At 40.6% G+C, this 14,821-nt stretch overlaps 1 protein-coding gene across 1 annotated transcript; it reads right to left on the bottom strand.

The window, feature by feature from the left end:
* Positions 1-773: 773 nt before the first annotated feature.
* On the bottom strand, positions 774-6,617 carry LOC147431325 (uncharacterized). Its single transcript, XM_086494568.1, has 9 exons — positions 6,018-6,617; positions 3,473-3,839; positions 2,080-2,621; positions 1,756-1,878; positions 1,613-1,684; positions 1,442-1,534; positions 1,299-1,364; positions 1,131-1,217; positions 774-1,037 (listed from the first exon to the last, which is right to left on the bottom strand). Exons 1-9 carry the CDS (start codon positions 6,615-6,617, stop codon positions 774-776), a joined length of 2,214 nt encoding a protein of 737 aa, XP_086350694.1.
* Between the last annotated feature and the right edge of the window lie 8,204 nt (positions 6,618-14,821).

Below are 14,821 nucleotides of genomic sequence, written 5' to 3'. Positions count from 1 at the left end.
GGGAGAACGCTTTGCAAAAACTGACCTCGCACAATGGCGTCGTGTTTGATCAAGGCTCTGAGGGAGAGAAGACGTACATAGACAAGATTGGTCGGCAGTCTCTGCTGTCGTGGCTCCTGCTTTCAACTTCGATGTGACCTACATAGCTCGCAAAGATCGCCTGCGTGTCAGGGATTCACAAGGAACTTTAATTCAATTCCTACATAGCAAAAAAAAATGACTTTCTTAGATAAAACTTAACATATGTAGGAAAAGTCCAAACTAGTAAAAATGAAACCTTTTATTGTATATATATGTAGTAAAAATGATCCACATAATAAAACTATGTAGCTTTTTGATCAACATATGCACAAAAAAAACTACATAGTAATTGGAACGAAAAAAATCTATATAGTAATATTCACGTTAGTTTTATATACAATAACTAAACAAAAAGAGTCACATAAGTGAATAACCTAAATCAAAGTTTTTTATTATATACAAATTTATTGATTTTATAATTAAAATAATAATATTATAATAACAATTCTCACAAATATGTTGTAGATCTTGTATCAAAGAAATTAAATCTTTGCATCGAACTCATTATGCATGGGTATTTGGAGCAGAAACTACTTCATAAGAAAAGAACAACATATAAGAGTGACTCACAGTAGCTTTTTGAAGAATTCAATCTAAGTCATAAATTTAACAATTGAAAATAGTTGATGCAAAAATGTTCACCCTTTCTTTGGGTCTCAAGGTTACATTAAAATAATCAAATTAGCATAACATCACTCAACCACAATTACATCATCCACACTTAGTGGAGAAGAGTCACATTTGAAAATTCTAACTTTGTTTGTGGCCAAAAGGTACACTACAAATGATGAGCGCATTCCATCCACACTTTGCTCTTGATGATCTCTTGTGAAATCCGTACTACGCTTTGCTAGATTGAAACTAGCTTTTAGCGTAATATACAATGCATCAACTGTTGAAACTTCTAAAAATTTGATTAAAATCGTCTCTTGGTCGTCTTTATCAAAGTTCATATCCTAAATAAAAGTTCAATTGTAAAAAGTCACTACTTAATTGAAAAAGCTTAATCCATGCCAAAAGATGAGTATAACTAAAGTCAATCTCCTTACATATTCATGAGACCCATTTGAGAGTTCATTGAAGGCCTTTGTGTTTTGAAGAGTAGCACTCTCATTAAGAACATTCTTCAATACACTCTGTATGCATAGAAAATTGAAAGCATAAAAGTTGAGTTAGAGCTCTAGACTATGAAATTTTGGGCAATAGATAACAACTACCTTTTTCTTGGTGCAATCTTTTTTTTCCTTTTTAGTTTGCATCATATCCATCATCTTTTGATTCCACTGCATCAAAAAAATTAAGTTAAAGCTCAAAGCATACAAGGATATGACGCATATAAAGTTAAAAGATGTGAGTAAACCTTAGGTGCACGCTTGCTCTTTCTAGAGCTCACATCCACTTGATTTTCCTCATGAGAGCTCTCAAAATCGATTTGTTCTTTAATGAGATCAACCTTTGCATGTTCTCAAAATAAAACACATCAAATACATAACTAGTTTAATTATTGTAAAGGACAATAACATAAACATACCTTTGTGACATCTTCAATAAGAGCCAAGAAAGAACCATTTGAAGCTAAAGCCTCATCCTCTTCTTCTACATCCTAATAGTAAATAACTAGATTAAAGAAAGTGTACAAAATAATTCGACATAGTATAAGTTGAGAAGACATACATCTAGAAGGGCTTCAACTTGCACGCCAATGATAATTGCCTCTGAATAATTCTGGTATTTCTCAAAGTCAATATGAGGATGATACACTTCCTCATTGATAGGTTGTAAATGATTTTCCTTGATCTACAATTCATGTATAACATTTCTAAATAACTTTAATTAAAAATAAACAAAAAAAAAGAATGTAGAAATTCCCACAAGCTGTTTTTTTTTGTCTTCTGCCTTTGCATTCACTAAGTCGGTTCCCTACAGTGCACAACTTCACATAATCAATCTTATTATGATAGCTAAAAACAATGGAAAAATAATGATAGTGTGGCTTACAGATATTAAATTTGTGGTATTGACTAGTGTTGATTTTTTCTTTTCATTCTTTCGCTTTGCTTGCCTGTGACGCAAGCAAAATGTGTAGATGTCCTCCACTTTCCAAAGGTACTCTGCACCACGGAATGTCACCTCCTCAATTTCATCATGGTGCTCTTGAATGAAGCTCATAAGTTCATCCTTCCCCTCTAGATTGTGTCGTAGGTCACAAAGCTTGGAATCAAATGCTTTCATCCAACCTCTAACAGTTCTTAGATTGGAGCAATGGACTGCATGTACACTGTCAGCGTAATACTTTGCAAGGAACTCTTTTCCATACAATAGTGATGGATCTCTATCACTTTTCTTGAGTGGGAAGCGAAAGAGTTGCTCATATGTCGGAACTGGTTTTTCAACTGTGTCTTCCTTTGCAACTTGTATAGCCTTGCTTTGCCATTGAGACGATCTTCCATCTGCCTTACTATTCTTATGATCAACCTTAGAGGACTCTCCACCACTTGATTCTAGCTCTTTTACCCTTTTCTCTAGCATTGCTATTGTCTCTTTGAGAGACATTGTTTCAGATGGAGAAGCCATGTAATAGATACAATGTCACAAGTTATACCTTAAATCATATAAAGTGTAAACAAAACTTAAAAACCACAGAAAAATATTTTTTCCAATCAATTAAAGTATTTTAATGTTTGATACATCAAAGGCTAAGCACTTGTGCATCTCCAAACTACTGGAAAATTTAATTGTGCACCACTTCTTGAAGACATGCACCTCCTACTAACTACAATAAAGTCATGTATCACTACTTTGCATGAGTTCCAATCTCTGTCTTCGTATTGCTGGCTTTGTATCCTCCATGTACAATGATCAAGACTATCATGTACTAGCCAAGCTAATTTGCATTTTTTGCCCTGGTGGTCAATCTCTCTAACAACTACGTGTACAAGATCATCTTCACCATCACTTTTGGTTGCTAGAACAATATCACCAACCTCTAACCAAGGGGGTGCATGTCCGACCTCACCGAGATTTGTAAGCCGCTTTCTTTGAATCAAATCCTTCACCTCATATGCTACTAGCCTGTTACCTGTCAACGGAAGAGGTATGAACTTATGCATCAAAGATGAGATTGGTCTTACACAATCCCAAGTGTACGGCATAGTTTGTTGTTGTACAATGCTCATTCCAGTTGCATGATGAACTATTAGTTCGTCAACCCCATTGTGTGAGGATATGCATTGTCTATAATACTCTGCCCCAAAATACAAATAATATTGACCATTGTGCTCGATAGAGAACAATGTTTTTATCTTGGCCTTCCAATGCCCTACAGGAAGAGCATCAGTATCACCATTGTCCTGCTTTACAGTCACATGATCACCAACTTTAAAAGCCTCACCCTGGTAAAGTATCTTTTGGTAGGTTGTGACAAGAGTATTTTCAACTTCACTAACTGTCATCGCCCACAGTTGCTGAAAGTACCTTTTCTCCTCATCTGAAAGGTATCTCTTTGTGCGTTTCTTCTTGGTTATACCAATCCCTTTGGCTCTAATCATGTTGTGGCAGTAATCCGGTTCATAATCTGCCAAAATCTTATGCCATAGCTCCCTGGCTCTTGTTAAAGATGAGAGTTCCAAGAGCCCTTTTTCATGGAAGATAGTGCATTGTGGACTCATAGGATGCAGTAGAGTGAAATCATCTGGGAGTATCAGCCTTTGGTGTAAGAATGACAAATTCCTCTCGTGCGGCAGGAACCCATCCTTCTCCTCTTGAAGCATGCCAGTAACCCATGTAAACAAAACGCGCTTGTAAAAGTGGACATAAGTTATCTCATTATTATTTTTATTTCTCTTTACTCCCATGTAGATGGAGACCATCCTTTCAAAAATGTAACACCAATATACATCATGAGATCCATGCCTGATAATGTCATCAAGCAATTCCCCATTCCCAACAACATGCTCCAATGGTGAAGAGTTTGGACCAAAGAATTCCTCGCTCCTTACTGGCCAAGATGAGAACAATGATCGCATTATCTTGATACTCTCCTTGGTCCAACCCTTTTCACGACTAAAATTGTAAAATGTGTGGGCAATGTCTATTAGGAGAAGACCAAGCTCATACATGGGTCTTGATACCTCGTTGATGACACTCAATACATATGGCAAACACCACTGAACAAATTTTTGATTTTTCTCTGCCTTAAAACCTTCAAAGTACTTGCTAGGAGTGTGTGGCCACCTGCCATTGCGAATTGATGGTGGTGCTAGCTTGTATACAAGCTTGCAACATTCATCCACCTTCTTTTTTGATTCATTTTGCAATCCTCGCATGACATTTGATGTATACTTACTGAACAAATTCAATGGAAGAACATGCATTGTATCATACACCAAGTCACGTGACAAGTCAAAGCCATATAAGTCAAAGAACTTCCACAACACTGACTCTCCATATAGTCCTGCATGTGCAAGATTAGTCTCACTTTGAGTTTGAGAGGTTGCTCTTCTGGCCTGAGTTACTGCATTGGACATTTCCAAAATGGAGCGTTTTGTTGGTGGATATCTTACTTGTTGTCTATTGTCATCATAAACATATCGCCCTCTATACATTGGATTACTAGCATCAAGAGTTGCTTTGGGCTTATCTCCGACAACCCTCCTTGCCACCGTCCTTGAAGAGTCCTATTTTGCATTGGGCAGGATGGTCTCCACTCACCATCATAAGCATCCCGCGTAATATGCATGTCTGTTGCCGTTCAGTTCCCATGCTAAATATTTTTTTGACATCATAGTTGTAGTGTACTTTTATTCCTGACATGAACAAGTCTTGCAATTCCTCCATAAGAGGACGTAGAAAAGCACCAAATAGACCACTATTGTTTCAGGCTACTTTCTTGGAGCTAAATGGGAGGAACAGTACTGGGAGTACACTAACATTAGAAGACTTGCCCATGTTCAAAATTTTTATCTCTACAACCCCACTATCTTTCTGTGTGGTGCGAGAGGATTGGAATCCATCCCAATGCAATAGAAGTGCCAGGTTACGGGGATCTCCCTGGAAAATTATTATGCCATATGAAAATAATCAAAAATTACAAAAAAGTAAATAAAAATAGCATGCCAATATTTCTAAAACCATACCTCAATCAATCGCTTATTAGAGACTACACGTCTGCGACAATCTCTACGTACGAAAATATATTCTTGAGTCTGCTCATTCCACCCTTGTTGAATCTCGTGCGGACGGGATGAAGGAGGAAATGTTGTGTACACCTTTTTACACCCTGGGGTTGTACAAATAACTGGAAGCTCAAATGTGGCATGTGGGTCCCAAAAGTGCTGGACTATACGACATTTTGCACCATCCCAAAAATCATGGATAAACTCCGATTGTAGTTCAGGTGGCTTTCCCAACCACTTGTCTTGGTTTCTCCACATGGAGAGCATGCCATGACACAAAGACTTGCTCTTCAACATAAGCTCAATCTGTCTTCCAATTGGGAGACAATCAAAGGCTAGTGTCTCCTTGCGAGGCTTTTGACAACTTGAGCACCTTTCACAACATGCCAAGCAATCACGCTTCGCTTTCCTTTTTCTACTATTAGTGATGCATGCACAAATTTCCACACTACATCCTTCATAGTTGTCCTCCTTGCTTGGGCGTAGGAGCTCTGGCTCATGGCGATTCCCTTCTTCGCCCATGCAGAATCTATATCGAAGAGGTTGTACCATACCAAGCCCTTGAAATAGCGATTGCAATTGCTCCCAGCAAGCAGGCACTCTATAGTTACCAAACAAAAAACCATCCCAATCATGTTCAAGTCGAACCAAGATTTTGCTTAGGCTTTGATCCTCCCTACTGGAGTCATGCTTGCCTATTTTTGCCCCACCCATGTCACCGAATAGTAGACGAAGCATTTTGTCTTGACCGCTAATGGGAACCTGATATTCATCCCATAATGTCTGTAATTGAATGATCTTTGATAAAATTGCAATTCCAAGCGGTGCGTGATCTGGACATCTGGGTTGTTTAGGGTCTACATCTGCTCCAGTTGTACTTGCCGATCTCACCTCTATGCCCTCTTCAAAGCCCTCTTCCACATTCAAAGAAGCATCTGATGGTTCCACGTATGGTATATTGTCATCAAAGTGTCTTACCTCCACACCATCTCGATTTACAAACCCAAGATCACTTGCTAGATTTCCTGCAACACTCCTTAGTTGTGCATGCCTAAAAAATGTCGTTTTCCCAACATACTTTCCACCCTGGAAAAATGTAGAACATGTACACCGCATTCTTCGTGTGGTGTCATTGTCGGATGCACTCTGGAGAGGTGTACTATCAAGCTCATTCACATTAGGTGATTGACCTTGAAGGGCTTCTACATTTCTGTTGTAATGGACATCTGGGTGAAATTTATGGAGTGCCTCCTGTTTTCTATGTTGAAAAAAGGTGCTTCTGCTCAGCATTTGATATCCTTCCAATGTAAACGCACATTTATACGTGCATGTACACTTGAAAGTCTTGGAGGTGGAAGCCATGTATGCAGGTATCACCTAAATGTCATGAGCCATGGTTACACGGACTATATGACTCAAAAAAACACTTTTTCACATGATGCTAGTGGCAAAGGTTGTAGTACCACATACACTAAGTCACAGATACAAATTAGATAGCACCGTGCATTCAAAAACTATTATATTAATAACATGCGTGTGTCAATATGCGAATGACCCACTCAAAAGACATTCCTTTTTGCTTTGTATACAAGAGACACAATCGTTGGTGTATGTCTTTGTGCATGTGAGATCCGCAACAAGCAACCTTGAAAAAAAAGGCACATGGATGACTTTTTGAATTTTTATTTTTTTTTTACAATCACATTGAATGAATTTAATGCTATTGGCATATGTGTGTGCGCATATGTGAATTTATTTGAATTTCTATGTGAGGATGATATGCAAACGAAGTACGTGAGTGCAAAGAAGAGAGCCATGGCTCAATTAATTAAGTAGATAGTGAAGTTGTAGTTACCCGACAAAAATAATGCGCATAGTAGTTAGTCTTGGCCGATGAAACACCTCGCCAACGGTCGAACCTCGAGAATCCTCGACGTTTTCCTCAATTCGAAAAATACATGCACAGTGCAGTAGGTCGCCTCTCTATGTAGAAAAAACTGAACTTCAATGTTGGAACAATATAATATATTGGGTATGCTTCACACATAAATCCATAAAAATTCACACTAAAAATCAAAAGTTTCATGATCAGGAATTTTTATATGGTGTGCATTACCAAGATTGAATTTTGTGTAGATACTCGTTCAATCCCAGAATATTCTAGGTAATCAACGTCTTTGAGCTGGTGCTTCTGCTGTTGCACACGTAGTCAGCCTTCCAAATTCGGACGCCACTGTTGATTACAGCTTCCCTTCGACCTCTTGCTGCGGCACTCTTACAGAGGGTGATCCCATTAGGGAATTTCGGAGGTCATTTGGAGGGCCTTCTAAGAAAATGTATTTTTTGCACTCTCTCTCTAGAAAAAATGGCAAATAAAAGAGCTGGTTCTTTCATAGTAAAAGTTCAAAAAGTGTACTTTAAGTAGATTCCTTACTCTTCTGAACATTCGTTCGTCAATATGGAGGGAATGAGGCTAACATGGAGGGACGAAGGCGCAGCCGCTATTCACTTTTCATTAAACATGCACATTTGGCTAATAGTCCACTCCTCAAATGGCACAAATGTTACCCAGAAACGAGCCAAATATTACCTTCACATTGATTTGGACAATGAGTACCAACCATTGATTAAGCGTAGTAAAACAAACACACATATACCTCAAGCTTCCATAGACACGCTCAGAGCTCAGGGAGCTAAACACATAGATATTTGGACAAGAGGCTCTCTCTACCCTAAGAATCCAATGACTAATGTGTCTCCACCGTTTGTCAATCCTACAAGCTTATTGACCTTTGCTGATGATGGAGAAAAGGGCCTTCTGGGTTATTGTAAATCTCTTACAAGAGAAGCTGAAACTTACAAGGGCATTCTCCAAGCTCAACAATGTGAGATTGTTCGCCTTTCACATTTACATTCTACAGATCAGGTTACCATTTTGCAACATAAAACATAGGTACAAGAACTGAAAGGAAAGGTGCGAAGTTGTCAAATAAAGGATACCATCTTGGGTGCTCGTATCCGAAAGAAGAAATTGTGCAATCTTGAAACATTGCAGGTTGCATCAGGAGGTCTCAAGAAAAGAATTAGAGCATTAAGGTGATACTTCTTGGTTGGCTACATTGTCTTAGTTAAGTAATCTTTTTGTTTTTTCTTGTTATGCATTGTTTTCATGTGCCTAAATAGTGTTAGTGAAGCAAATTTTCTGTTATTTACTTATGCATTGTCTTCATGTAGAGATTCAATCTATCCTGACAAGGAAAACATTGACCCCAAAACCAATATAGGAAAGAGATTGAAGCCACTTATAAGTAGAAGCCTGGCAGTAGATATAGTACATGACAAGAAGTTTAAGGTCCTACAACGAAATGTAGTGGACCGCTTTATTTCAGAGAACTCAGTGCCTGCAAAAGAGATACAAGGCACACTTGATTCACTTGGTGTAAGCAAAAGAGGATATTCGGCTATCCAAAAGTCTGTCTCATCCATCTTTGTTAAGAAGGGTATAAAATCCAAACTTCTATCATCAGCCTCAAGTGTTTGGAAAGAGAGGCTCCAGCTTAACGAGGCACAGGGAGACTATCTTGGACAGCCCTTTCATATTAAAGCAACTTACAGTGGCCATGGAGAAAACATGGCATATGATGAGTTCAATAATATTTTTATGGACCTGCGGATATTACAGAAGAGAATGGTGGAGTTTTACAACATCACATTTGAAGAGTCACGAGGGGTATTACATTTTGTGTTAAAATTGGATGAGTGTGAGCTTGTTAAAGAGAAAAATCTAGAGCGTGTTACTATTACTTTAATGAATAGATCCCTCTCAAAGTGTCCCAGTGATGATCCTTTATATTTTAGTGTTCAATCAGAATCTAACATATGGTGGCTTGGTGCGTTTCAGGTAAGCGAGATTCTCAGGTAAGCTCAAATGTTCACATCTACTTAAGTCTCAAATGTTCACAGGGAATAGAGCTACGTAGAGACCTCTGTATATCCTTCTAGAGCTTACTTCGCATTGCCTCCACCATTGTTTCCTCGGGAACTGGCCAGTCCACAGTGTTCCAATCGGTTCGTAGAGGCACTTTCACCAACATTCCATTCTTATTCCCTGAGTTGAGTTGGTAGAAGTGTTCATAAAAAAATATTCCCTCATCAGCCAGGATTTTGCTGCTCCTCCCTGAATACTGTAGAGAACCAATGTGGGCATGAACAACATGGAAGAGGCCTAATATGCACTCCACAGGCTCCCATTGCTCATAAGAAGAGGGATAAACATCTGCAATATATATAAGAAGAGTTAAACTAAGAGTATCAATAAGTAAAAATGACAAATCTAATGTAATTGAGCTGTGAAGAATGGAGACATTGCTCATAAGAAGCGGGAGAAACATTGCAAAATATATAAGAAAAGTTATAATGAGAGTATCAGTAAGTTCAGATGTCAAGAGTACTTACAATTGCAACGTGGTTGATGTATATTTGATACATTTCCACCGTTTGCTATCACCTCTGGATGGGTAAACACATGCTGAACAAGAACTTCCTTTATAGATCGTTTGCCAATTTCAACTTTGAAATCCAACACTCTGGCCTTCCATGCTGAGCGGTAAACGTTGATACCACTAGACCTCTTGGGTCTTCTTGGTTGCATGAGGACCCATTAACCTTTGTTTATCCTTTGTCCAACCCATTGGTTCTATGCACTTATTGAAGGTGATATCGTAATTGAGGATATGCTACTACTTGGCCTTCTAGGCAAAGTGCAGCTGTTGGTTGTTGGTGTGAGAGACAGTAAACACCTGGAGCTTCTTGGGCGAGAAGACGTGGAAGCCAAAGCTCTCAGAGAAAAGCTTTAGTGGAGGGAGATTCACTTTGAAAGCATTATAATGGAGGGAAAGTGTTTTAGAATTCCAATATCTTGTGCGGGCTTAATGGTCACCCTCCAGTACGTTAATGACCATAAGAGAATATCAGAAGTGGAACCACATGCAAGCACCTAAAAGCTCGGTAAAAGGAAGGAAATTACGATGCTACAATCCTAGATTCGTGAAAGTTTTATGCTATTTTCCTATTTTTTGAGTCTTTCCACGTACTTTCCTACGTAACGTAGCCTTCGTGCTCATTGGATGCGCTCTATTTTTCTCTCTCTTCATATGGCCCTCCAAATGACCTCTGAAATTTCCTAATGCACTCTTGCTTTCCAGCTCCACCCCGTTCCAGCATTGCACAACTCTGTTCCGTAGTCTCTCCAGCTCACCACTGCAACGCACAGCTAGCAGCTCGCGCCCTTAATTAATAGCTCCCTGAACATCTTAATGACATGCCCACTGCAGCCTTAATTGGCAAGAGCCCGTACTGTACTCCCCTCAGGAATTGCCGCCATAGCCCGTGTATAACTCCCTTGATCTTCTGATCTGAGCTGCTTTCGACAAGGCGACCCCTCTTATTTAATATGGCCCTCAATTTGGAGGACCTGCAGACGGTCGAGCAGTACATCAATAAGATAAGGATACCTGTTGCAGATCAACACGTCGAGCTGGATACTAGTTGCAGCTGCAAGCGCAACATGAAGGGGGAGCTCACTCTAAATAAGCGTAGCGTAACATGAAGTGGGAGCGCACTATGAATGAGCGGTGACATCGAGCTGGGCTTGGATAAGATCAGCAAGTACATTTGCGGCCCGCCTTGTAGCTAGAGCTCTAGAGAGCAGGTTAGTTTGCGTGCCAAAATTTAAGGTAATTAGGTAGCTAGGTACTCCAGTAACACCTCTGTTAGGGTTGGTGTAATCCCGCCTACTAAATTTTTAGAGTAACCTATAAACTTTTGAAATAGTTCCAAGGTGAGTTAAGCAACGCAATTGAGACAAATTTTCCACACTAGGGTAAAATTTTCCAAGTCAAACGAAAACGTCAAAAACATTTCTTGTTATGCATGGATGTGAGCATGTGCGAGCTCAGGCGTGTTTGCGCATGCCCGCTTGTGCATGCGTGTGTGTGTGTGTGTGAGTTTGTGTGTGTGTTTCCTCGATCATTGAGGTCTAACCGTCTCCAAATGTTATACTAACCGTCTCCAAATTTTCGAGTTCAAATGTTATACTAACCGTCTCCAAAAGGCAAAAATGACAGACTAGGCCAAACTGATGCATTCTTGGTAGGTCCGATACAATGTATAGGTACACAAATAGAATGATTCGGCGCAAAGTGTATGAAGTAAATAAAAGGCGAGAATGATGATCATCATCCTGGTTCTCAATGTCTCAAAAAAAAAAGTTATATTAAACGTCTTCCAAAGGCCAAAATGACATACAAGACCAAATCGATGCAATCTTGGTGGATTTGATACAATGTACAAGTACAAAAATGGAAAGGTCTTTTGTAGCATTTTCGAAATCTTTGACATTCCAAATTAGGACACATATGACTTAGTCTAACGCATCTCTCAACACTCTCTTGGTGTTGAAGACTTGTGTCATAATCGTGAGTAAGAGAGAGAGAGAGAGAGAGAGAGGGGGGGGGGGGGAGATTACCACGGAATTAAAGCACTCTTCTCTAAAACACGTGTATCCCAAGTTTCTATCTACATAGGCAAGTACGTACTCGTTGGAAGTTGGAATTAAAGTATGTCCTACCGATCCCTAATGAGTGTCATTACCTTGCTCCTAATCTAGTGATGGGGGCTTTTCACAAGCCAAGCTCCCATACCCCTCTTCTCTCGTCCCCACCCCATGAAAAACCCCTCTTAGGGAGGGAGTGATAAAAGGCATTGAAAAAAAGTAAGAAAAAAATAAAGTATGATTATGTAAATATATAAGAAAGGTAAAATAGGCCACCTCATGCATGCGGGGTAGCCCATCCCCACCTTGCCTCCTTTTTCTTCACTGTTGCCCCGCCGGGTGTCCCTTTTCCTCTCCTCCACTCAAAAGGTCAACCCCCTCTCTCTTCCCCTTGTCCTTTCTCCTTTATCTCTCCCCTCAATCTACCCCACCTCTCACCAATAATGCATTATAACTCACCAATAATGCACCCTAACTCACATGCAACTTACCCTATCTTCCAAAATAGTATACCCCACCCCCTCTTTCTCTCTCCTATCATATCCCATGACCCAAATACCCCCCTCTCTCTCTAAAGGGTGCCATGTCTCTTGTCTTGTAGCTAAATAACCTCCCCCACACTCACACACACTCAGTTTCATTGAAAAAGGTGCCCACAGACCCATCCCCACCCGGTGGTTACATGATTTTTCTTGTGTTCACACACATCTGCACATAGATTCACCTCTGAACACACTCCCCTCTCTCCCCTCTTGTAATTACTTTATTCTCCATGTCACCTCTCACTTTTTTTCGTCAACCCATCTCTCTCTCTTAGTCTCTCTCTCATGAGACTTCTGTTCTGGCACATATACACACAGCCAGACAAGTGGGGCCCACAATCACATGGCCTATGTAGATAATGATTTCTTCATTTCTAAATTTTAGAATTTCTCCCCCCTCCTCCCCTATATAAAGAGGGGTCACCATCACACTAAACACACACACAACATCACCAAAGAATACACTATGCACTATGTGTGCCTAGTGCACACACACACACCCACACCATCACCATCACCGCAATCACCATGCTCGTCTTAAGCATGACCTCTACACCCTTGGGCTATGGAAGATGAAGGGAAACTAAATGAAGGATGATGGCCATAACCCTCGTGCGAGTCTTCGCCATCAACTCCCACCTATCCGCCATGTGCTCTACCACGCTCTCCCTTCTCATTCCCCTACCCTATGCTCCCCATTTCATCGCCTTATTCTCTAAATAAAGCTTGAGGTTTTTGTGAGTATGTTTTCTTGCAATGTTTTGCCCATGTAAGGTGTGCGGAATCGCCACCTAGTCTTGTGTTTGGAGTGAGCTTGTGTATGTGTGAAGGGTATGCGGATTCGCCATCCTTATGTGGTGCCTAAGTACTAAGCCGCTATACCCCCTCCCCCCCTCTCTCTCTCTCTCTCTCTCTCTCTCTCTCTCACACTTGATCTCATTCCCTTTCCTCTTCATCATTACTCCCAAGCATCCATCTCTCTTGGATGAAAACTTTGTTATGGTGATGTGTTGTTTGCGTCCTAGCCGCTGAAGCTAGGTGGTGCCCCCTGTTTGCTTTACCATGACAGGCTCGAGGCGCGCCATTTGGTCCCCGGTGTTTTAGAGGCCGTTGGGGTCCGCGGTTCGCTTTGCTCCTGTCATTTGGTGCCCCCACTGAGGATCTTTTCATGAAACCCTTCAGTTTACAAGACTGAAACCCCTAAGCTATTGTGAATGGATGAATGGCTAGCAGGATTTTCTAATAGGACGACAGAAGAAGAAGAGCTCCAAGCACAACTAGACGAACTCCGCATCTCCATCGAAGCTCGAGTGTCAGGCGTAACGGTAATCGATTTGCAGTGGGAGAGTCAACCAACACGCCAAACCCAGTGGGTATAGATAGGCCAAGTGCCAAGAAGAAGAAGGAGAAGGTCGAAACCATGTCCGCAACCTACAACCAACCCACAACAACAAAATGGAAGGAGCTCTACACAATAGAGAATCAACACTATTCTACTTTGAGAATCGGGTAACTCAAGTAACGGAGGTAATTATCACAGTCAGTTTTCAAGTCGCACCTGATGCTGCAACACAGATAACGGAATCATTGGCTCACACTCTCACTAGAGAAACTAGGGATCTACTGAGTTTGTTTCAGGAAAGAACACCACCCTCTCCCACAAGCTTGGACAGTGACTAAGCACCTCTAAGCTTCACATGAATCAGTACAACCTACCTCAAGACAGATCACACATACCAACACGTGTACGCTCAATCAAGGTAATACTGGATTTGAAGGCTCACTACCAGCACTTCATTGACACCATGCTGGGTGGGAAGCAATTTTTTGAGGTTCTGGCATCAGATCAACCATTTGTCCTACCTTTGGTACAAGGCAATGTACCGTTTGAAGTTTTAATCTATGTCCTAGTATAAGAGGGTATACACGCAAGTTAAGCAGTGTGTATTTCTAGCTCTCTCTCAGTAATCATGGCAAGTATAGCATTTCCAACATTTAAAGGAAAGAAGGGGGAGGATTTGGTAACAGACTTCCTAGATGACTTTGAAGTAGCATGTGTAGTGAGCAACAAAGATACGGATGAATCCCGGGTTAGAATCTTTAAGCATCTCATGAAGCTAGAAGCTAGATCATGGTACAATGCACTTCCACAAGCAACCAAGGAGGACTAGGAACCCTTAAAAACCGCTTTTAAGAGGCGCTTTGGGGGAGGTACCACTTCAGAAAAGTTGTGGGACAAGTTGAGAGACTTGAAGCAGGAGGGTCTTTTAGAATATGCCACCTATGAATCCAAATTTGTGGATTTGTGGGAACGGTGGGTTGAGTCACTGGCAAGGGGGGAAGCCGCACCCGATTTCCTAAAAAAAGATCGGTTCACGCATGGCTTATGGCCGCTTCTCAAGGAGAAAGTGAAAGGTAGATTCCCGGCTACGTATGAGTTAGCCGTTGAGATTGCTCGCCTTAAGGACAAG

This window comes from Adiantum capillus-veneris, chromosome 21, assembly GCF_014529385.1.
Source record: "Adiantum capillus-veneris isolate H3 chromosome 21, ASM1452938v2, whole genome shotgun sequence".
Lineage (NCBI taxonomy): Eukaryota > Viridiplantae > Streptophyta > Polypodiopsida > Polypodiales > Pteridaceae > Adiantum > Adiantum capillus-veneris.
The sequence above is the reverse complement of the archived record's forward strand: the minus strand, read 5'-3'. Positions and strand labels throughout refer to the sequence as shown.